Source organism: Rhea pennata, chromosome Z, assembly GCF_028389875.1.
Source record: "Rhea pennata isolate bPtePen1 chromosome Z, bPtePen1.pri, whole genome shotgun sequence".
Lineage (NCBI taxonomy): Eukaryota > Metazoa > Chordata > Aves > Rheiformes > Rheidae > Rhea > Rhea pennata.
Genome location: NC_084702.1, coordinates 77,724,693 through 77,748,630, shown reverse-complemented (window position 1 = coordinate 77,748,630; position 23,938 = coordinate 77,724,693). Strand labels below are relative to the sequence as shown.

The 23,938-nt window shown below is 43.6% G+C and overlaps 1 protein-coding gene across 1 annotated transcript in view; it reads left to right on the top strand.

The window, feature by feature from the left end:
* The window catches only part of LOXHD1 (lipoxygenase homology PLAT domains 1), a 75,270-nt gene extending 51,533 nt beyond the window's left edge, over positions 1-23,737 (top strand). Inside the window, exons 22-27 of the mRNA XM_062600053.1 lie at positions 781-958; positions 6,502-6,687; positions 17,424-17,594; positions 18,726-18,864; positions 20,314-20,475; positions 23,086-23,737. Coding sequence (XP_062456037.1) covers positions 781-958; positions 6,502-6,687; positions 17,424-17,594; positions 18,726-18,864; positions 20,314-20,475; positions 23,086-23,566 — 1,317 coding nt within the window. The 3' untranslated portion in view covers positions 23,567-23,737. The remainder of the gene's footprint in view (positions 1-780; positions 959-6,501; positions 6,688-17,423; positions 17,595-18,725; positions 18,865-20,313; positions 20,476-23,085) is intronic.
* Positions 23,738-23,938: the final 201 nt, after the last annotated feature.

Here is a 23,938-nt window from a genome sequence, read left to right as displayed (position 1 = left end):
TTGCTGCAGGCTTCCTCCTAGTAGACTGAGGTTCCATCAAGGATACTGATCAGGACACAAAAAGGAGAATATTTTTTTAGATGTTCACTGGACTAGCTTTCTAGCTTGTTCTAAACAGGTTCCTATTCTGTTCTTACCACCTATCACTACAGCATCTGAGCTCCTTCCAGTAACACATTAGGCAGTGTGACTAATATCTGTTGCATATTGTTTGTTCTATCACTCTTTCCCAGAGGGAAAAGTGTGTGAAGTTTTGTTGGCCTAATTTTTGCCTGTGCCTATTAAAAAAAAAAAAAAAAAAAAAAAAAAAAAAACTTGTTTGGGGTTGTTTTGCATAGCTATATAATGATTGCTGTGTGTTTGCACAAAAGAGGCAGATGAAAGAACAGTGCTGTGTACTTCAAGGGAAGGCAATGAGGTTTTTAATAACTATCTGTTCCTTCTTTGAAGTTAATTCCAAACCAGCTTCCAGGAAAGACCCGACCCTCACAGAGGTGAATTTTGTCCATAACATATGTCAGAAGAGCAAAATTCTTCTTGTGCTTTACCTCATGCAAGAAAAGGTGCAACATTATGAAGACCATTTCTCAGGACAAGCAAAGTATTGTCCATTCGAAAATGCTCAGTTTACCCTAGAAGAGCTTGGTACAGTTTTTCGGACTATGACAAGGCTTTGCTGAGAATGACTCATGGCCTGTCTCCAGCCAGACTGTGTGCTTCATATGTGCCCTCACTCAAATGGTAGCTGAATTTTTTTCCCCTTGTTTTGACTCTCCACAGATTGTCTTGAAGAATCTGACTAATCAAGAAGTGGCTACATTTACATATGGTGAATGGCTGTCAAAGCAGAAAAATGCCACTGGAAGTCTTGTGTGTGAAATGCCAGCCATGATAAATGATGAGCAGATGATGGAAGACACAACATACACTATTCATGTTAAAACCAGTGATGTTGGAGGTAGGTGTATGGTGGATCTTTTAAATCTTTTCCAGCGTGAAGTTCATTTCCTTAGCAATGAAAAACATCTCACGCCTAATTTGAAATTATGCCAAAAAGCATGATTTAGCCCTACTATTTTGAAACATTGCCATTTTGGCTATTCGTCATGAGAGTGCTACTCTGTGGGATCCATCCTCATCCATCCTCATCTGATCAGGGGACATGAAATGTTTAGACACCTGGCCTAGATTTGGCTGATAACTGCTTCCTTGGAGAAATCCTAATCAGAAGCTATTGCCAGAACATGTTGCTGCTGTCAGGAGCCCCCTTTTTCTTTCTGACTTGATCTGTGACTACATAGGGTGGAAGACTAGGCTCTGATCAAAGCTGGTGGGTTCTAGGTTTTTGGTCTGCACTCTCTGCCTCAGCCAAAGAAAACAGCAGTTTTTCACCCTCTTTTTTGAAGTGTTTTGAGGCCATTTATCTCATGAAAAAGCATCCCATAAGTACACACCAGACAGAAGAGATGAAACAGAGTTAAAAGAAAGCTATAGAGCTTCAAGAGCCAAGAAATGGGATTTCTGTGTCATTTCTTGGGATCACTGCCTCTTTTCATAGGAACTTCTGTCAGGCTGCTGCATGAAGCCTACAACCGTTATGCACAACTGCCACATGCCAAACTGGTGCAAGCTGCACAAGATCGTGAAGATACCTTCTTTGAAAGGTTGAGCCTCAGAGGGAGTTCTGCCACAGCAGTGTGCATGTCCCCTTCCGATCTTTACCTTTCTTTCTTAATTTACCAGTGGTAATTCTTGCAGCTTGTGAGGTTTGAGCTAAGAATATCAAATTTCTCTGGCAAAGTATCTTAGGGACACCTCACTACTTTTTATCTGCTCTGCCCGCTGCTTTTCTGAAAAAAGCATGTTGTGGAATACTGAAAACAAAAGAGAGAAAAGAAGGGTTGTTTACATATCTGGCAATCTGTCTCATACAATGGTAGATCTTTTGGAGACCTTTTTGTGAAATTCAGCCCTAACTCAAAGGTGAGGAAATAGAAACGAGAGGAGAATAGAAGATGACAGCAACAGCAGACAGATATCCCCTTCCATTGAATGAAGGACGACGGGTATTAGTGAAGAAGCATTTTATTTCATTATGAGCCACGACAACCAGTAAGAAAGAACAGATTACAGAGAGGTTTCAGAGAATCTGGTTATGATTAGATCATGTGGCACCCTGACATAATGCTGCACTTCTTCCAGTTTATCTAAAAGAGGATACAAGTCATGACCCATCTCCCCTCTTTGATCACTATATATTCCATGATTACTCCAGGTTGGAGCACTTCAGTAAAAAAAAAAAAAAAAAAAGGCCTTTTATCCTTGACAGTTATCTTAAACATATTGTATCATCTCCTGTCACACTGATACTGTCTAGGGATAGCAATATTCCACTGTGAATAGTCAGATGTGTTTATTTCTATGTATAAAGTTTTTCTCTGCAATAGCTTTCAACTTTCCAGTGCATCAGAGGCACTGAAAAGAAAGAAAATGTAGAGTAGGATTCATCTCACCTGTCTGTCACTCTCTAAAAAAATTGTACATCTGGTCTAAACTCTTTCTAGTCCAGGCTCTTCTAATCAATTCGTCCAAGAAAGGAGTCTTAATCTGGGCTGGATCATCCTCTAGAGGGTCTTTCCTCTCCTCTCCCCCTTCATCCAAGCCTGGCAGAGCTAGGACAATTAACTTAAACTGGATGATTAAAGTTAGGGAAAGAGAATCCCAACAAAACTGATCTACAGTAAATTAGAAAGCAGTAGTCATTCACTTAAGAATAGTTTTATTTTACTTTTCCTCAAAAAAGCTTTGAATTACAACTTGGCTTTCCAGTAGTCATCCAATCTAGATGACCGCATAACATACAGAGGTTGTATCGGAAAAAGCATATTCTCCTGAAAACAGACTGATTCTACTCTTTCAAAGGTAAAATCTAGAGGCCACCAGAAGAATCTCAGATGCCAGCTCTCAGAATACACTGGATAGGGGGAAAAGAGAGTTTCATAAGACAGATAGGAAATCTTTGGTTAAAACCAAGTTTTGGATTTATTTTAGCCCTTAAAAAAAAAAGCACAAACTTACTTTCTTCAAAGTGTGACTCACAGAGCTACAACCGAACCAGAGTACATGATGGCTCTTTCTGTGGCACAAAAGCATCCTCATCTTTTAATTTTGATTCACACAGCCTTTTTGTATTCTATATGCAGGCATCATATACATGACAATACAATAAAGATTGAGAAAGAATAAATACTGCTTTCTCATTTTCTAAGCATTAACGAAGCAGGAGGTTTTTATCTCTCTGGTGATAGGATTAATTAGTATGTTGTCAGCTCAGCTACAGCCTACAAATTACATAATTTAAGACAGCCAGTGTCAGTGCCTAGTGGTCTATCCAAGTTTCTGTTAAGTCAAAAGAAGGACGTTCTTTGGCCTCTGAGGGCTGTGATTCAAACCCGTAGTGTGGCTAGAAATGACGCAGCTGCTCAGTAAGAATTGTAAAATCTTAGACATTTTGATTGGAAGGGACTTCTGGAGGTTATTTCACCCAGCTTACTTCTCAAAGGGCAATTGCTAGCACTAGGTGAGATTGGGCATGGTTTTGCCCAGCCAAGACTTGGACACCTTCAGGGATGATGGTGCCGCCTTTTCTCTGGGCACCTGTTCCATGGCTTCACCATTTTCCTAGGAAAATTTTTTTCCTGATGCCCAGTCTGAGCTTCCCTAATTGCAATTTGTGGCTGTGGCTCTTATTGTATGGTCCAGCACCTCCCCCACATGTGACTTTGGCGTGGTTATTGCTCCCATTGCTCAGCTGCTAGTCTCCCCCTTGCCTGTCTGCCCCAGCCCAGCTCCCTTGACATCTTCGTGTGGCTGCATGCCACAGCCCCTGCCCATCTTAACAGGTGTCTTCTGGGCCCTTCCCAGTATCTCCACATCCCTCCTGACCCAGGAGCCCAGACCGGTGCAATGGTCTGTGTGTGACCTCCTCAGCAAAGGGAGTAACATCTTCCATCCAGCTGCTGGCAGCGCTCTTCCTAATGTAGTCCAATACATGGTCTGCACCGATCGCAAGAGCTCGCCTTTAGCTCAGATTCAACCTAAATGTGAATGTTACTGATATAACTCGTGGGTCCTGCCCAGATGCAGAGGTTCTAGCCCAGGTGCAGGGCTTTGCACTTCTCCTTGTTGAAATTCATGAGTTCTCAAGTTCATTATGAGCCAAATCCTCAAGTTTCTCAAGGTCCAGCTGTGCTGAAACGCTGCTATTCGTTGTGCCTGTCACTGCCCCAAATTTAGTACCATCTGCAAATTTGCTTAGCCTGTACTTTCTGTCATCATTTAGGCTGTCAATGAAGATGTCCGACAGTATGAACCTCCGAACTCACCCCACTGAGATTGCCCTCATTGCTAACCAGGGCTTGTGCAATAACAGTGCCTTCAGTCCTTCATTTGTCAAATTTGTTACAGTTCCAAAATGTGCTTGACAGTTTCCTGGAATTAAAAAAAAAAAAAAAAAAAAAAAAAAGAAAAAGAAAAAAAGAAAAAAGAAAAGAGTCCCTGATAGGTGAAACGTATATTGATTCAGCAATTTCTGGTTTTTTCTTTCCCATCTCCTGCTAATTGCTTGTGAGGGAAATGTCACAGCATGAGGCCTTCATAAGCTTCTTCCTGCCAGGAAGGTTTTGCTCAGAAACAGTTGGTTCTTTGCTTTTTCAGACCTTGCATTAATTGGAAGCCTGTTCCTTGTAAGAAAATGGACTTTGGTTTACTTTGTCCCTCACCTCAGCAAGCATTAGGGTCATAAAAGGTACTGCCAGATGAACTGCCTGAATCCCCGATGCTTTCTCTTCCTTCTTAAGTTCTTCCCAGGAAACTGCTGAAAATTAGCTCCAACTCAACACAGGCAATTTTTCACATGGACACCAAATGTTGCTTTGCCTTTTCTCTGTATGGCTCTTTTTTCCCCTCTTTCATGTTCGTTCAGTCTTTCTATAAAGCGGGGTGTGATTTCTTCCTAATTTCTATATTCAAATAATCATCCTGAAGAAATGGTGGTTTTCTCACAAAGTTTTTAGTCCTCTCTATCTTTGCTTCTGCGTTGTGTTGTGAATGGAGCTGTGGGGAATACTGTCCATGTGGCCCAAAATAGATCTACGACACTCCTGTATAAGAAATGGCTTTGCAGCCAGCTAACATTTTCAAAGCCAGGATATCTAACCAAGGGCAGCAGACACTGAGTTGCTTTGTAATCCAGATTTGGGGTTGATGATCTCATTTTCATTTGCCAGAATTTAAAGATCTCACTTCTGACACAGCAATAAATGTTTGCTCACACAGAATCGAATTTCCTTCTATGAATCTGCTTTTTTATTATGCCATCAAAGATAAAAAGCAATAAGGAGAGAATTCATAATTCTGGTCAAATTATAAATATTGCAAGCAAAATTGTTGTGACATCTTCAGCTAAAATGTTCATGTCATTGCAAATGTACATTGCAAATTGAACTCTCCAAATGTATGGAAAAATGACAACATGGCTGTTTACTTCCACAAAACATGAGCAGGTATGAGTACATAAAATAAATACAATGTCAGATAAAAAAGATCACCTTAGAAATACCTTTTTTCTAAGCACATACATAAGGCAGAGTGGGAGTTGGTGGGGCAAGCTATTATATGAGAATTTGGGAGTTTTTGCATAAATGTAACTTGGACAATATTTTAAGAAGTAGGAATATAGAAAGAAGACTCATGGAAACGGACTGTGGAGAGGGGCTCACCCAATACCACACTGGTTTGGCCCATGATCTGCACTTTGCCTTCAAACCCTTGCGCCTCGCAGAGAAGGGAGAGCAGCACAAGGAGGACCACAGCTAAAGTGTCTTGGGTGCAATCAGACATCTTGGGGGGCTTGTGGTATCACGAGAAGTCTGCAGAAGGAGACCACAGTCTGGAAAAGGGACTGTGGCAGTGCTTGAATCATCTGTGACCCAGTGGGAAGCCTAGGACAGTGGGTATTAATACTTTGACTGTAGCTAGAAAAGTTAAAATATGTTCTTTAATGTTCTTTCATAGATCACCAGATGATGCTGTATAAATCATCACCTTGTTTCCCAAGTCATCCTGGGAAAATGGGCATCACGACACTGACATCCTCTGTTAAGCAGTGTGATGCACAGTGCTACTTCAGGAGTAGATACTTCTGCTTTCTATGAGTATTGTCATCATCATGGTCACCATCCCTTGCATGCAAGGGCAAAGCATTCTGGCTGTGTTTACGGGGACGGGCTGGAAGGGCTGGCATGTCAGCTGCACAAGGAGTCCTCCTTGCAGACTCCTGCACTAATTCACTCTAATTGACAGTGCCCAGAGGAACCTGGACGTTACTACAGCCACCTCCAGCCTGCCTCTGCTGCCTCCTTTTCCATGCATTTGGTGGCTGGGTTACAGTCCTATATGGCGGGGTAGCTCACCACAGTGTGCTCTGCTCTCTCCTTCCAGGAGCAGGTACCGATGCCAACGTGTTCTTGATTCTGTTTGGGGAGAACGGGGACAGCGGGACCCTCGCTTTGAAGGAGTCCAACAAGTCTAACAAGTTTGAGAGGAACCAGATGGATGAATTCACCTTCCCTGACATGCTGAGCCTAGGAGAGCTCTGCAAAGTGCGGATCTGGCATGACAACAAAGGTCAGTGCAATGATGCAGGTGGGGTGGGACAAGTTGGGACAATATTGCACTTTAGCAAAAGTGGACATATCCATGGACATGAAGGCTGAGGACACTGTTCCTAGCTCTGCTGTGGACCAAGCAACCTCAAGTATTTCTCTTGGCCTCCTGTGTCACTCTTCAGGCAGGAGACTGTCTCCATACCTGTTGGTATTGGATCTGCTATAAAAGGTCCCCAGCTTTGGTCAGAGCTCATAGCCATCACTGCAGGTAAGGGTAACTCCTCCTAAGCAGAGGTATGCAGCCTGTTATACCAACACAGCAACTCCATTAATGCAATACGTTTGTCACAGGCCAGTATTGCACTCTCCAAGCAATTTAACACTATCAACCTGACACTGACCCACGGGGTAACGCAGCCTGGCATCACGTAGTGAGCTTTAGAAGACAGAAATCAAGATCTGTGCCTGTCTTTATTACAATCACTCCATCATATGGTGAGTGTGCAGTGCCCTGCCAAGAGATATTCTGGCATTTCCCTGCTGCTGGACACCGTTACCGGTTTCATAAATGGTAGCAGTCAGTTGTGCTGTTAGTCAGGTACCAAGCAGCAGCTCGTGACAAGTGCCTCACCAGCACTGCTGTCATGATGTCTCTTCTCACCCCTGCCCTCTTTCTTTCAGACTTCATCTAAAAGAGATGATCTTACATTAACAAGGCATCAGTTAATGACAGCAGGCCCTTGTTGCAGCCCAAAGGTGAAGCTTGAGGGCTCCCATAGACCCACCTGGGTTGGTATCAGCTATGTGGTTTGGGCAGCATTTATGCAAAGTCCTGGGAGGATTTGCAGCAGGACTACCTAGTCCTTCTCTGGCTGGACTGCTGTCCACACTGAGGCAGCTGGTTTATGGCTAGATTGAGGTTATATTCCATTGCAGACATTCCCCGGCAATCCTCTTTTTGACTTCTCCACACTGTAGCAGGTGGGGAAAGCTGCAGCTCATACAGTATTAATGTAAGATGCTGTCTCTGTATCAGACTCTCCCACTGGAATTTTGCTTCCTTATTGTTATCCAGAGAAAAAGATGACAAGAAACCTCACTGTAGTCACTGCCTGCTGTGAAATGATGGAAATACGATCATCCATCTAACCTGGCTTTGTTATTTTTTATTCCAAGTCACTGCAAACTTCGGCCCACATTTTTTTCGCTCCTACAACATAGGACAATTTAGTCGATTAACCTCTGTGACTTCAAGTCATGTAGCTGGTATCAAATGCAGTAAGGGAGCTGATTTTACCTAGCTTTGATTTTAGTTGCCTAAGCCCCTTTTCTTTGAATCTGGATTTAGGATGCTGAAATGAAAAGTGCTACCAAATAGCTACTAGAGTTTTAGCTCAGCAAAAATGCATCTCTGCAGCTGCAAGTGAGGTTTGGATATCATTCCAAGATCAGCAAATGGTCAACACAGACTTGCACATTCATTGTCAAGTGTATTACCAACTAAAAGTACTATAAAGAGAACATTTTCCTTAGAAGACCTTGCAGCTCCTCATCACTGGGTCGCACTAACAAGATGAAACATACCCATCAAATTCAGAGCTGATGCTTAGGGATCAGGCACGAGAAAGAACATAGGAATATAAGAACTGAGTTAGACCGAGGGTCTGTCGAGGCTGGTGGCTGTTTCCACTAGCAGCCATAATTAGATGCCTGAGGAAGAGAAAGAACTGAGCAAGCAGATATAATCCTTCCCCAGTCCTTAGCATCTCACTGTTTGTAGCTCAGGGGATTTCCTGAACTGGATGTCATTTTTGTCTGTTAAGTAGCTTTCTGTGGATTTTTTCATCCAAGCGCATGTCCAGACTCTCCTGGCATCCGCAGTGTCCCATGGCAATGGTTCATCTTGCGCTGCGCTCCTACGTGCTGCTTTGGTGCCCTTTCCTTCCTGCACAAATAATCATGATTCACTTTTTCCATGCCACTGATGATTTTGTCGCCACAGGTTAGGGAGTTACCATACTGCAGCTGAGCCATGATAATTGCTAGCTGAATGCACTTGGTTCGTGACAAAGAGAGGTAACAGAGCTTAGCCTTAGGCTAAGCAGTAAATGGGCTCAATTAGTTTAAATATGCTGTAGGCTAAGAGAAGGTACCCAGATAGTCACCCTAGGTCAGCTGAAATAGTAATTCCTGTGTTTAGGCTCTGAGAAAACTGTTCATGTTTATGAATAACAGTACACATTGAAACCTCAAAGTTTCCCTCCTTATTTCCCTCCTATTGCCATTTTTCATTGATAAATAATAGTTAATAGGGGTTTTGTCGGATCTAGCTGACTGTAGGATTAAGCCTTGGACAAACAACATGCTCAGGGTTTGTTCAGCATAAATGTACTCGTTTCTCCGCCCCCGCATCCCCATAAGAAGGACAACTGTAGTTTAAATCATAACATATGTTGTCTTCATTGTTCTTGCATGAGTCATGTGAAAGGCATATCCTATGTAAAACTTCACGCAACGAAGCATGACAGTTTGTTGGGTGGGTAAAGTATTTATTACTGCTGGGCTCCCAAGCTATAGCTGTCCTTCATACTTATGCCTGCTCTCACTGTCTAATTTATATAAATTGGCTGTGCCACTGGTTAGAAATTCCTGGCTCTATTTTTTGGAAACGAATAGTAGGGTTGGGGTTCAGGGTCGTGTATGGTTTTTATCAGACGCTTGGTGGATCTTTGGGTTTTAAACAAAAATGCACTTATTTTTACCATTGCTTTGAGGCATCAGTTCTTGATCATTCTTTCTACACTTTTTTTTTTCTTTTTTGGAGCTACTAAATGATGAAATGTTGATGCTGTGGAAGACCCAGCCTCTCACTTTACTACCCCATTGCCCTTCCCATGATGAGTTTTTGGAACGTAGACGATGTTCTGTTCCAAAATTTCTTAATAATCAGCCATAATAGCAGCATCAGCCTGCTTTGACTCACATTAGGTGCTTTTAGCAGAGCACAAAGGCTAGTTAAGGAAATAGCCAACCCTTACACATCTCCTTTTTCTTTCAAACATGACCTGGTCCCAGCAATAAGTCAACCAGCCTGTCTCCATTTCCAGATGAAATGCATTTAAATGACTTGCCCAAATCCAACTCAACATCTAGCCCATGGGCTCCAGCAAAGCCCCACTGATCACCCCCCCTCAGCAAAGCTTTCCTACAGAGGATCTGCTGCCAGGTTACATCCCACTTTTGTCTGTCCTTCCACTGAAATTTGACTGTGCTGGGGTATACAGCATGGAAGAAACAGCAGTTACAGTGGGAAAGACAGTCAAATAGTCTAAGTCATAAGCATTGCATTTGTCTCTTCTGCAGAAGCATGTCACAGTGTCAGTTTTATGGTCTTTAATTTTTTGAGGTGTCATTTTCCCCATAAGAACTGCTGCGTGGCACCTCTGTATTTGATATAAGGGAGGAAATTAGCCTCACCTAATTCCTCCGACTTCAGTAAATTTGATCAGGGAGGAAGTCAGCATTAATGTGAAAACAGGCAGTTTAAAGACTCCGCAATGTAGTTTCAAGTAACTTTTCCCTGGTTTTTAAATTTTTAAAGCTCACCAGCAAAATCTGGTAACAATGAATTAATGTGAATGAAATGTAAGTTTAATTTTGCTCCATGTCTTTTTGCCCTGCCCCTGCTTACTTTGAGATACTGATGTTTGACCTAATACATTTGGATTCCCAGAGCAAATTTAATCATTTTTAGACTCCCCATCTCCTGATCTCAGATAGGCACTATGTATTTTTCTCATATCTCGGTTCATTTACTTCTACATTTATGCAAGATCACTATCTGTAGGTCTGCACAAATGCTGGCTTTCTAAATTTAGGCCTCATTTTTTTTCTCTGGTTTAGGGACTAAATCGCCATTCTGGAAGAATGGTTAAAAGTTTCTCAGCAATTGAATTATTTACCTATAAAAGTTTTTTTTTCTTTTTTTTTTCTTTTTGGCCTTTTTCTTCTCACTACAAGGAGTTGTGGGAAATCTGCATTTAGTTCTTCATCTGCCTGAGTAGATTTGAACCCGCATGATAAACAGTCTTTCTAAAGTCATTAATTTCAGATTCTTGATTATCTCAGTTGCCATTAGCCAAGGGGAGCCAGGAAGAGTCTAATTACCCATAAAACAGACTTCTCTGTGTTATTATAGAAGCAAAAGATAGAAGTAAATAACCAGGCTATGCAGTCCAACTGCTTCTCTGCCTGAACAGGGCCCTTCTCCCAGTTACAGCAACCGCTAGTGCATTGTCTAGTGGAGTCTTAAATAACCTAACTGCCCCAATGAACCCTCTTGGGTGGCTCTTCCAAAGGAGAAACTATCTTATTCCCCTTTCTTGAGCTGGGCGCAGCTCAAGAAGATGAGTATGTCTGTGTTCTTGCTTTCCTTTCTCTGAAGGAGCTGCCTTTTGAAGGAGCAGCATCTTGGATCGGATCTCAGATTGCCAAGGCCTGCAACCCACAGCATTTTACTCTTCCAGAGATACGTTTCTGCAACTTAGAGGCATGATCCCAAGCCTTTTGGAGGCTAGCAGAGTATGAATTATTAAAAGAAACACGAAGATCTGCTTTCTCTGTTCTTTGTAGGGATTTGTTCAACTACCGGACTCTGAAACGAATTTTTTTAAGCGCTCTTCTCAATGCTTCATGAACTCAGTAGGTCCATGGGGCAGATTGGTTGAATAGCTTCTGCTTTAAATCAAAAGTTTGGGAAGGAGAAACAGCTATGTAAACCTGCCCAAGATGAGGAGCTGGCATACTCTGAGCAACTGCTGTATCTTCACTCTGAGCAGTTAAGTGTTTCTGCACGTGATAGTAGTTTATCAGTAAGATGTGAGGGGTTTTTGTTTGAGAGTAATTTTTGGTGGTTTTAACCCAAGTCAAATCCTAAAGTGAACAAGTTGCATAGACAACACAGGAGGGACACTGTCTTCTGAAACTGTCCCAAGTGCTAAGCTTGTGCTTTGGCAAAGGTTGTGAGAGGCATTTCGTTGCCTGTCAGCTCAGATGAGAAACCTTGTTGTGTGAACTAACATGATCCTAAAGAAGAGAGATACAAACGCATCTATTTTTATTCTGCCACTGGCTTGCTGAATGACCTTGTATAAATCACATCCCTGTGCCTCATTTTCATTTATGCAAATTAGGGATAAAAATATATTCACCTTCTTTAAGTGTTTTGAGATGTACCGATGCAGAGCTAGATGCTGTTATTTTAACATCTCACAATTAACACACCACTTCTAGCAATCTGACACTTTTATGACACTTTTTTTTTTATTGAAATTCCTACCACTTCTGGTCGATGTCTCATATGATGGGATACGAGGAGGGATGGTCATATAACCAGGCTAGAGATAAATAACATTAGAGGTTGTGAGGCTGATGAACTGTCTTTGCAATGGTCATTACTTTACATTTCAGAGGAAGAGATGAGAAGAAAAGGGAAAAAAATTCAATTAGAGAGTTCAGCAACACCAGTTGCTGCTGTGAATGGTTGCACAGCAGAAAGTCTTTACTGGTGCCTGAGCAGTCAGTGTCCTGAACATGAGTTTTCTTTTCCTTCTATGTGAACATAAGCACCAGTAATGACAACTATTATCCTTGATCAGACATCAAGTGCTTGCAAAACCAAACCGAAGCCGATGTGCTAGCTACAGGTTGGCTGCAGAGAACGGCAGCCAGGTCACCCAGCATGCGAAATAGCACTTGTTTGCATTTGCTACACAACTCCCAAAACAGATAGACATTTCTGACAATTTGCCGAACAATAATTTGCATGAAATTTAGTGAATGCTTCTTGCCTCAAACCGAAGAGAGGAAAATAGATGCACACGGCTGCCAAAAGAGGAGACAATTTCATTTCCACAGGGATGTGTGTCTCCAAGCCTGGATGTGGTTAGTCTCCCAGGTCAGCCAGCAGAGATTTGGATCCACCAGCTCTCACTTTGCAAGGAATAGTTAATATTCACTAAAGCAAAGATTCCAAATGCCTGGTGAGTCGTGAACCCACAAGACTAGATTCATTCTCACTCTCTTTCTGCAAGCCTCAGTAAGTGTTTGTGCATCTGTCTAACATCAGTAAAGCACAGGCTTTTTAGCACCGTTTAGGAAAAAGGCAAGGTGGTCCTGCGAAGACCTTGCAGACATATACAGATGACCCCAACCCAACATCGCTCACTTATCTGCTTGGGCCTTTTTGGAAAGGAGAATAAATGGACAACTAACTGCTCTTCTGGATAAGGATGCTAGGGAAAAGAATACATTTCACTACATGACACTAAATTATACAACTGCCAGAATTAAGCAAGCAAAGTGTTTCTGTTTTCCCCAAAGCTCTTCTCTTCCTCTAATTACATTTGAAATGTTTTGCATGCTATTGAAAATGTCACTTCTAACTGTGGGACCATTAAGGAGCCTACATGGCACAGCCATGGGTTTTATTAGGGCAGGTTTGCTGCTGGGGATTTTGATGGCAGCAGAACGGGCTGGGAATGAAGTACCTTTTGTTACAAACCCTGAACACTAGTTACAGCAATAGGGAATCATCCACAAAAGCACAGCAGTGGACAGACTGTTTGAAGGACCAAGACCTTGTGCAATCAAGCAGGGACTGCTCAGATGTTTGGTATTCCTTCCCTCCTGTTCCAAAGTAGTAATGGAGATAAATGGAGGCCCAGTTTGTCCCTGGAGTTACTGTATTTTCTGAGGCATCTGTGCAGCTGATTTGCGTCTGAGCCCTCATGCTCCTGGTGCTGTTGCTCGAGATGCCGAAGGACAGCAGAGCAGACCAGCTCTGGCCACTGTGGAAACACTGGAAATATTGAGCGATAGAGCAGCCTCAGCCTTTTACAGTGGATCAGGATCCACCATCCAGCAAGATCTCAGCTCCTAGGGGAAATCCTGGGACCTTGACAGCCCATCACTGCTCACATCCTGCAGTTTCTCCTGCGCGGTTAGGCTGTGTTAGCAGTGACCAGGCACTAGGAAAGTCCTTTCACCCCACTATGCCCACACTACCTCGCTGGTTCCTATCTCTCACTCCTTCACCGGCACATAGTCCATAAATCAGTTTGTGCAGAGGATCTGAAGCCTCCTGAGTTACCTCCATATGGGATGTAGAGCCCATTACTCTGCAAAGGCCACACAGGAGCAGGTGGTTGAAATAAGGCAAAATCCTGAAACCAGGAATTTATGACCTGAAAAGTGGTTCTGCAAACTTGGTTTCATTTCCTTCCATTGGTGTGCTCATGGGCACACAGAGCCAGCTCAGCTGAGTGAAACAAAGTCAGACTCGGTAAATAACAGGGCTTTGCATTTTTTTCTAGTCCAATACAAAAGACCAACATTCTCAGTGTGGTCAAACAGAATAATTTCTTCAGTCCTGAACAAATCCTTCTATTTCTATTATCAGCTTTTGAACAGACTTTAATGCTGTGGCAGTGAAGGGCTGAGTGCAAGAACTGCTCCTGGAGCCAGGGAAGAGGGACGGGGCAGGAAGATGTGCGGCGCTGGACATAGCCAGTGCAGCAGTCACCTGGGATGAATTCATCTCTCTCCAGAAATGAAAAGCCATATAGGATACTTCTATATGGCTTCCAGGTCTCTCAGTGTAATTTAAATTGCTAAATATGAAGAAGGAAAAAGGGAAAAGATTGATTCTAGTGAGAGGGAAAAGAAATTTCTTTGAAGCAGACAGGAGGAGGCTTTGAAGCAGTAGCACTATTTTTCTGAGAGTGTCCAGCCAGCTCCTTAACTTGTAGCACCCCTGGCTGTAAGGGATGTCCTGCTGGGTTTTGCTTTTCAGTGTTAACACCTTGATAGAGCCAAGAGCTCGTTCTTTAAATAGCTCATAGCTGATAGAGGTATCTTTTGCAGAGAATGCCAGAAAAAAAGCTGCATTTTGTGCTTGCTTTACCTTCAGCTCCAACAGGTGCTGGAAATTCAGCTCTGACCCATCTCTCCCTGTGAAAAAAGTGCTGATTTCTGTGGCAGCTTTCACGGTGAAGGGTTGCTGAGAGCAGGCTGGGGAAGAGGGCGTAGCGTATGTGCTTCTTGCTCCTGGTACTACTGCTTTGCACTGACCTGTCCCAAGCAGGCCACTCTCTGCTGCAGTCAGGACTGAGACAACTACTTTATTTGATCCCAATCTGCAGTAATCGATCTCCCTTGCTGAAGAAGGAAGGCATATTTTCTTTTTCCATCCTGTACTGTTTTAACTAAAGGTTTGATGGAAGCAGAGCAGTCTCTTGAATATCCCGCAGAGGCATTCATTGAGCTTAAATGGAAATGAACCTGCCAGCAAGATTAACTGCTGACCCTATCAACATGTTTAGAATAAATTTCCAAATGGTCCCAAAGAGCAAGCTGCTCTGGCTAGAGCATGGTGGGAGCCTTGGAGAACTTGATCAGATCTGCCCCGAGGCATTAACAGACGAGGATTTGCACAGGTACTGTGTGCCAGCTCACCTAAACCTCCTGCATGGCTTTGTCCTGCTGCTGAAGTCAGGACAGGAACATGAGTGTTTGAGTGGTGCATCCAGCTCCCATGCCTGGGTGTCCCATCCTTGATATTTGCAAAGGTCTTGTCACTGACATGTGGCACTGTCCTCCCAGTACAGAGATATGGGGACATATTGGAGCAGAGGGACAGGAGGACGACTGAGAGACTGGAGCACCTCCCCTATGGGGAGGTCCTTAGAGGCTGGGGCTGTTTAGCTGGGAGAAGAGAAGACTCAGGAGGATCTTAATGTGTATAAATATCTGATGGGGGCAGAGTGTCAAGAAAACAGTCGGACACTTCTCAGTGGTGCCCAGGGGTTGGAATAGATGATCTCCAGAGATGCCTTCCAACCCCAGGGATTTAAGGAATTACTAAAATTGGAATTTAAGGGGATAGTGGTGCATTTAGTTGAGGACTGTGCTTTGTAGCAGGTGATTTCCTATCTTGCAGAAGGTTTGGGAAGCCAAGGTACGCAGCAGGAACACCTGTAGCTGGTAAGGAACTGACATGCACGTTGCGGAGGGGTCCAGTCCAATAGGACCAGGGTAACTTGTTGACATAGCTCAGAAAGGTGCCATCATTTTTTTTCAAGGTTCAATAAGATTATTTCTTGCAAACTAAGGAGGTGGGCACAGAGCAGCGTGTTCTTGGAAGAGCGAGAGCTGTCTAATGCCTCTGGGGTGTAAATAATAAAGACAGCAGAGATCTCTCATTGTGAACATAACCTTCCTTTGTCTGGCTAACGACAGGACTTGTAAGTAGAACTGTCAGAGCCTGCTGTCCCCTCAGCTCAGCAAGGGCTTCTTCTATTCCAAAGAATAAATCAGGAAATTGTTCCCAAATGCCCTTTTCTTGATTTTTTCCAGTTACTTTTCTGCTACAAAAAAATTAAATAGAAAACTAAGAGGAGCTACAAATCCTTAGATGGAACCAAGGCAAAAGCTCAGAGAGCTGGTGGTCTCTCCTTGAGCAATCATCACTTCGTTCAGCACCACATTCATGTCTGGTTACTGCATTAGTGAATTCACCGTTGGCAAGTGGAGAGAGGAGGACAGCATCGGTAATTTCCCTGCGTGTGCTGTCTGACAGGGTCAAAGGAGCAAGCTATAATTTACCTTCAGATCTTCAGATCCATATGACATTGACAGCTGTTGGCAGTATTTCTCTAGAAACCTGATCTCCACAGACCATTGAGGGGTGCTCCATGTGCCTCATCACCCTTCCTGCACCCTTGCAAACAATTTTAAACTGTTGTTGCCCTAATATGAAAGGATTGGAGGTAATACAGGCCATAGAGAAAGACATTAAACACTACAGTTTGGGGCCAGATAGCATTCCCAAGACAGGAAGGGTCTTCAAAAAGCATGAATACACTGCTATGTCTGTTGGAATAACTAAGGATGTATGTGGTGGAGGGATGGTGGTTAGGTGGGGTGGAAATGGGAAAGGATGTTTATTTGTGCAATCTCTCAAAACTCAGCAGTTTCCAATAAAGGATTTTATTCGATCTCTGAGAAAGAGCAGAGTTGAGCACATTAGCAGGAAAGGACTGATGTTATAAGACACTGAAAAGACTCATCCTTCTTTTTGGCTTTAATATTTGCCTTACAATAGAAGGAAGAATCCACAACAGTTTCTGTAACAGAGCTGTTCCATTAACTTTTTCCCAAAACCTCTCTAATTTCCAGGAGATTTTGTACTTCTGGCTCTGGCAAAAAGCTTTGTTAGGCTCTGATTACCCTGGGGGTTCACCATGCAATACCATGGTTTTCCAGGCTTGGTGTGTCAACAAGGTACATGCTGGCCTTGGCTCTCCCTGCTTGGTGCTGTGGCTGCTCGTACTGCAGAAGCCACTACGCACTTTAGAGCCCTTCTCATGCAAAGTGCTGGGCCAGGACAAAAGATGACCCCTTGCCCAGCGAGCTAAGATGACCCCTTGTCTGAGATGAGACTTTAACATCCCTACATCTGGTCAAAGGCCAGCAAGTCCCTCAAAAGCATGGTCCTGCCTGAGTCTAGAAAGGAAATAAGATTGTGGTCTTGAGCTGGTTAGCATTGCTTTTGGTATCAGAAGAGCATCATGTCATTGGTGACATAGTCTGAAGTAAATACCAAGCATTTCCAGCACCAGCAGGGTGCTTCTGGGAAAGAGCATATCACCTACTTACCCAAGAGATGTGAAAATATCCACTTTTTCTTTTTTTAAGGAATTGCACCAGGCTGGCATCTGGAATATATTGATGTGATGGACTCCACTACGGACAAGACTTTTCGTTTCCAGTGCGATCGCTGGCTGGCTAAAGGCGAAGATGATGGGCAGCTCTTAAGAGAACTGGCTTGTGCCAATAGTAACATCATGGAACTGAAGGAACGGACTGGTAAGTACAGAGCCAACTTGTGGCATCTCCTAAGGGACCTCCAAGGCCAGAAGACCATACCTGTAGGCTGCTCTGCAGATGGTTCCCATACAGCCAGGCTTTGCATTCGTAGGCTTTCAAGGCTGAATTATTGAAAATACTGTTTACTTCAGAAGTGCAGTACTGCAATAAGAAAGAAACAAATCAGGATTTATAAGGAAGAAAAAGTCTCATTCTAGGTTGAAACGTAAGAGGGTCCCATCTGCAGTGGTTCAATACAGCGGTAAGCCATAAGGATACATGGTTATGTTCTCATTAGAAATAATGGGCTTAAATCTTTGAGGTGGAAAATAAGTTCAGTCCTTAAAGCTTCGTAAGTAATATTGCTCCAGCTTCCTTCTTAACACGCTCCGGGCTACAGGCTCACATATCCCAGCTGAACATGACAGCTGAGTTTAACACTCCATAGCCCTGGTTCTGCACTGGGTAATTCCACCAAGTCCAAGATAATTACGCTGGAGTCTAATGTGGTGAGGGAGAGAAAGACCAGTGTTACTTAGCCACACTGACAAGTATGTTAAGCGCATCTCAGCACTCCTGTAATGCTTCAGGAGTGTCTTGGAGAGTTAAGAGTCGCATTCCTTCAGTGTGATTTCACATTGCCCCTGCCAAAAGACAACCTTGTGATTGCGTCTTGCTTGTCTTGGGTACTTACACGCGTGCTTGGTACCACCAGAGCTTCTGAGAACATCCTGTTGGATATATAGATGCCTTAGCTTTCCCTGTAGGGCCAGGCAACCTTACTGTTAGGAAAGGTGGCACAAAAACCAGAAGGATTTGGGCCATCTTAAATAGGGAGACCTTAGCTCAGCAGGGAGCTGGGCACAGCTTGTTCAAGGCAGCTCCATCCACTCATACCAGTTGATCAAGCAGTACTCATATTTTCCATGTACTCAATCCTAGGCAGGCAGAAGTCAGAACTCTCACAGATTCCAGAGTGGCTCCATCCTTATTTTTGTAAACACTTTCTTGTCTGCTGTGATAAATATCGAGAAGAGGGTTTTTAGCCAAAATGACAGTCAAATAAAGAGATCTCTCTGACCATCTGCTCTTCTTCTGCTGCTTAATGTGTGTGTTAATTATGCTTTAAAGCCTATGAGATTGTCACAGTGACAAGTGACAGAGAAGATGCGGAGACCAAGGAAAACATCTGGATCATCTTAGAAGGAAAGCTGGGTCGCTCGAAAGAATTTCTTATGGAAAACTCCTCCAAGAAAAGGAGATTTGAAAGGTAGTGGGACTGGATGATGGGCTAGAAGACTTTCTCACCAGCTATGCCTCTTCCACAATGCCATCTCTTCACCAAGAAAATCTATTAGAGTTGCATTTGTGTCATGCTGTTTCCCATTCCTCTTCCAAAAGGCCTAATGGGTCCTTACCTGGAGTAAAAGGAACATGTAAAATTAGCTTCTGATAGGCAGACACAGAGTACACTTAAATGTGATGGGAAAAAGGCATTTGGTAAAAGAAATGTAGACAATATGTGTGTGTGTGTGTGTGTGTCCTTTTGCGTTAGTACAAACAGAGGGGCTTCTGGTGAGCCTAAGGGGAGCCTGTGATTTTTTGAGCTGGGAGGAGCAGAAGGAAGCTGGAGGTGGTTTTAGTTCCTTTTACAGCATCTCACTGGCAGTGGGAGTCAGAGAATGAGTAAAAATAGTTAGAGGCAAAATGTTGTCAGAGCTGCTGAGATTTGACTTTCCAGCTGAATCTGGGGGCAGGGCTGAAAGATCCCTGTCGCGTGAGGAAAGCTGAATGCCACTCTTGTGCGCAGATGAGCTGGAGGCACATCTGTGCACCGTGGGGCAGATTCCTCTTCCCATGCGGGGCCAAAGTGCTCCAGATGTGAGCTGGGGTTTTCCTGTTGCTTGCGGAGACAGTATGCCGCTAGGAGAGAGGAACCTATCCAAAGCCACAGACGCTGCTGATGGTTGGTTGCTTTGCAGGGAAGAAATGTCTTTCTTAAGGCTCTGTAAAGGAAGGAAAAATCATAACTGATCTGAACTCTGAATGACTGAGATTTCATGTGAAACATGACAGATTGGGAGGCACTTCCACCTGACACTCAACTGATGGAGAGTAAAATAGAGTTAGAGACACCATCCTCTGAAGCATTAGTCACAGTCCCTCCTTGGAGGCAGGTTAGAGTAATGACCCAGGCCAAGGAGACAAGCCTAAAAGATATGTAGGGGACATGATGAGGGAGCCAGCCGAGTGTTTGACAGAAACTTATCGTTTAACTAAGCTATTTTCTAGCCAGGCTTTTAAAGCAGGAAGGGTGGCTGAACTAGCACATTTAAAGCAGCTATGGTGGGTAGATGTGTAACAGATACAGTATCTGTCAAGAATGAATGAATGAATGAATGCTGCAGAGGAAATTAGTCATTCTTCAGCTTTATCTATAATGAGGCAAATTGATTTTGTATGTGGAACAGCTCAAGTTTATCCTGGAGAGTCCTAGTGGCAGTAATTTACAGTGTCGCCCCTAATCAGAGAAAATACTGAATTTAAATATGGAAATTATACTTTGTGTTGAATGATTGCGGGTTAAATCAAATGACTTTAAATGGATGCTTATCTTCTATCTTCCGTAGCCATGTGCAAATTACTTAATATGTCCATATGAGACAAGTCACTGCTAGCCTTCAAGATATTAACTGAAACGGTTCCCTGTTTCCTGCAGGGGAGCAACAGACACATTTCAGTTTTCCTCAAAGAACATTGGTGATGTTGCAGCCATCTGTGTTGGTCACTGTCCAAAAGATGGAAAGAAGTCGTCTGCAAAAGCTGACGTATACTGGCATGTCCAAGAGATTATCATAACAGAGATGGAGCTTTGCAACAAGTAAGTGTCTTCTCATCTGCAAGGAGCAACTCTGGTGGGGGGGGGGGAGCTAGGTAGCTCTGCATGTGACTTCCTACAGTATTTCAAGCTTACACTGTGCTGGAAAGTCTCACCAATTCTTAATCCCTTTCTGAAAGCTAAGGGCAAGTTTTTTGGTGTCAGCTGTATAGATAGCTGATTCGGTTGTGCAATTTCTGAGTTGTTGGAGAAGGTTCTTGCACAGCTGAGTTCACAGACAAGTTTGTTTTGGGTGAATTTTGCACCAACTACAAACTAACACTTCAGCTTGCAGAAAATAGTGGTACTGACTTCAGTTTAAAGGGGGTTGTAGGATGTTCTGCACAAACTGGCCTTTAGGTAATTTGTAGGAACAGCTCCTAGAAAAAGGTTGAGTACAAGTCAAAGCTTGAACCTCCAATTCAAATAACTTTGAATGAGAGTTGTCTAGGATGGTCTGAAAGGTCCACTGTAAAGGTTGCAGTTAGCTACCGAATCACAAGAGCTGTTGCTCCAGCTTGAATATCACTGAAATCCTCTATACTAAAGAATGAAAACATCTGAAGATCTCAGGAAATCTCTGAGCACTTCAGCTCTTACAAGTGGTGGTCCGAGCCCTGCCTTTGCAAGGAGTGACATCTATGGGCTCAATTAGCACAGGGAATATGCAGAAACCAGAGAGGAGTAGCCATCTGGAGAACAAACTCCTCTTCAGGAGAAATATCCATACCATCAATGGATTTATTTTCTTCTCCAAGATACTTCCATTGCTGCTAAAGAATTTAACTTTAAGGGATTTGTTCCAGCTGAGACAATTGAGTGTTTCAGAAGAAATCCTTGAAGTGATTCTTTTTGTTTAGTGCTAAGAGTCTCTCCAAGCAAATTAATCAGCCAGTAGAAAAGCCACAATACTATTTGCTGAATGAAAACTCAGTCAATTATATATTAAAACATGTTCTTTTCTCCTGGTGGGGAAAAATCTAGGGCCCTTAATGCCCAGCTGTGCAATCAAATCCATGCACCAAGCTCATTGGGAGCGTGGAGATCTCTGCTGAGACGGTACATTTTGAAGCAGACAAAGATCCTCTCCTAAAGTCTCAGTTATGTTGCTTAAATTAAAGAGGGTAGCCAAGAGATGCCAGGGAAGCCTGCAACCTGCTCTGTGGGCTGAAGCAGAGTTTTGGCTCTGTGGGCATGGTGCTTCATCACGGCAGCATTTGCTCTCCAAATAATCAGCCGGAGCAGATCTTATTGCGAGATCGAGATCTCACTTTGAGTATTGCCAATCCCAAACATCCAGACCCCCCCCCCCAAAAAAATCAAAAAACCTCCCCCTGTAACTAAGTCAAAATAAAAAGAATAGTAATAAAAGAAATATGAGATTGATTTAACAATAGTTCTCAATGATGATAATTTTTTTTTGCTTTTTGGTTCTGGATCTGCTAGCATGCAAAAGTGCTGTGTTTAGATGCCCTTTCTTGCAAATCCCAGGGCTAGAAAAGGCATCTTTTTTCTTTCCTCCACATTGTGAAGATTGTCATGCTCCATCACAATGCCAAAACACCAGATATTATTTCACCCGATAAATAAAACTGTAGCATCAGGCAATTCCCGTCCATCTTCAAGTAGTTGTTTTCCTGTCCCTAAAATTTTGCCCTCACCAGAATTCCTCATTTACAAGGCTTCTCCAGAGCAAGGAGAGCTTTTCTCTGCTGCAGGAAATGCCAAAAGCATTGTAAGACTTAAAGAAACACAGTACTACTTAAATTGCAGTAAACCTTCCTTCAGGTGTTTATTTTACACACGCACACTCGTGCTACGCTCCTTCCAGGAGGACCTACTGCAGTTTGGCAAAGGGGGAGGAGGGAAGAAAAAAAAACTCATTTGGAAATGATCTGCATCGTTGGAAATGAAATACATCATTAAAAGCACCGTGCTCCGACCCCTGGCTGGGTGCCAGGTGTGCAGTAATTTATGAGTGTGTTATGTGCTCCCTGCACACCACCGGAGGCAGCACTGCAGAGCGAAGGGTTTGCAGCAGCTGGTACCTATCGTTTGCACGCTTGATGCTTTTCTTGCCTGCTCGGGATGGGCTGGCAGATCTAGATGGGGAAAGAAGAGGGATTTATAAACCTCCAGTCTTTCACGGTAACTTTTTGCCTGCTCTGCCTAACCCTTAGCTCATCCTCACCACTGGTGAGGATCATTGCACATCTCCCCTCCAAGCGCAGTCGCATAGGTGAAACCCTGTCCTGAAATTAGTTCAAATTCGGTCACGACGGGTGGTGCTAGGTGCTGGGCTGGCCGTTTGTCTCGCCTCAGTTCTTCTGCAAATGGATGTGCCATTTCATGGGCAAAAGAGGTGACAGGTGCCCAAATTCAACCCGAGCATGTGCAGGGTGTCTGTGTCTGTCTGGGGATATATTGGATTTTCCAGCAGTTGCAGCATTCAGTCAAGACCGTCTTCTTAAACAGAAACGTTAGTGTTAGCACATATGTGGAAAAGTACTGAAACAGCATCGCTACTGTGTGGCTGAACAGCACATCCAGCCCATAATGCCCAACGCGGAGCTCGCCCATACCTCTAACGTGCCGTCAACTTTCCGTCGACAGGTACTTCTTCAGGTGCAACACGAAAATCCCTCTGCGTTACAAGAGACGGGACTACAAAGTCTTCGAGTGTGCCAAGGTCATCGAGAGCTTCGCCAGCAAAGCCCGGAGCTTGGTGCCGGTCCGATACGAGACCATCGTGGTTACGGGCTTCGAGAAGGGAGCCGGTACCGATGCCAACGTGTTCATCACCATCTTCGGGCTGAACGGGGACTCGGGAAAGCGCGCGCTGAAGCAGAAGTTCAGGAACCTCTTCGAGCGGGGCAAAACCAGCCGCTTCTACCTGGAAACGCTCGACATGGGGGAGCTGAAGAAGGTCCGGATTGAACACGACAACAGCGGGCTGGCGCCCGGCTGGCTGGTCGAGCGGGTGGAGATCACCAACTCGGCTACCGGGGTGACCACCATATTCCCCTGTGGGAAGTGGCTGGATGAGAACCGGGGGGACGGTTTAATCTGGAGAGAGCTCTTTCCTAGATACTGAGCAGGACGGACTCACGACATATAACCGTGGGAGGGCTTTAGACCCTTCTGCGTGTGCATCTTTCTCGTTATATGATTTTATATCACGTTTTACTTTTTAAAACGTTGCCTTTTGTATTGAAGGGTTTTCATAGAAGATGTGGCTCCTGGGCCAACATTTTGTAAAAGTAATATGGCTTTTTTAAAATTGTCTATAAAATTGTGAGTGAAACACATTTCTTTCTTATTTATGATCTGAAGCCACAAACAGTAGATCCATAAACTGTCTCAGAAGTAGCTCAAAAGCTGTCTCCTGCTTTCAGCATCTTGCACTGCCAGGGCTGGAAGGACCAGACAGGCCCCCAAAATTGACCATCTCCCTTTCAGATGAACA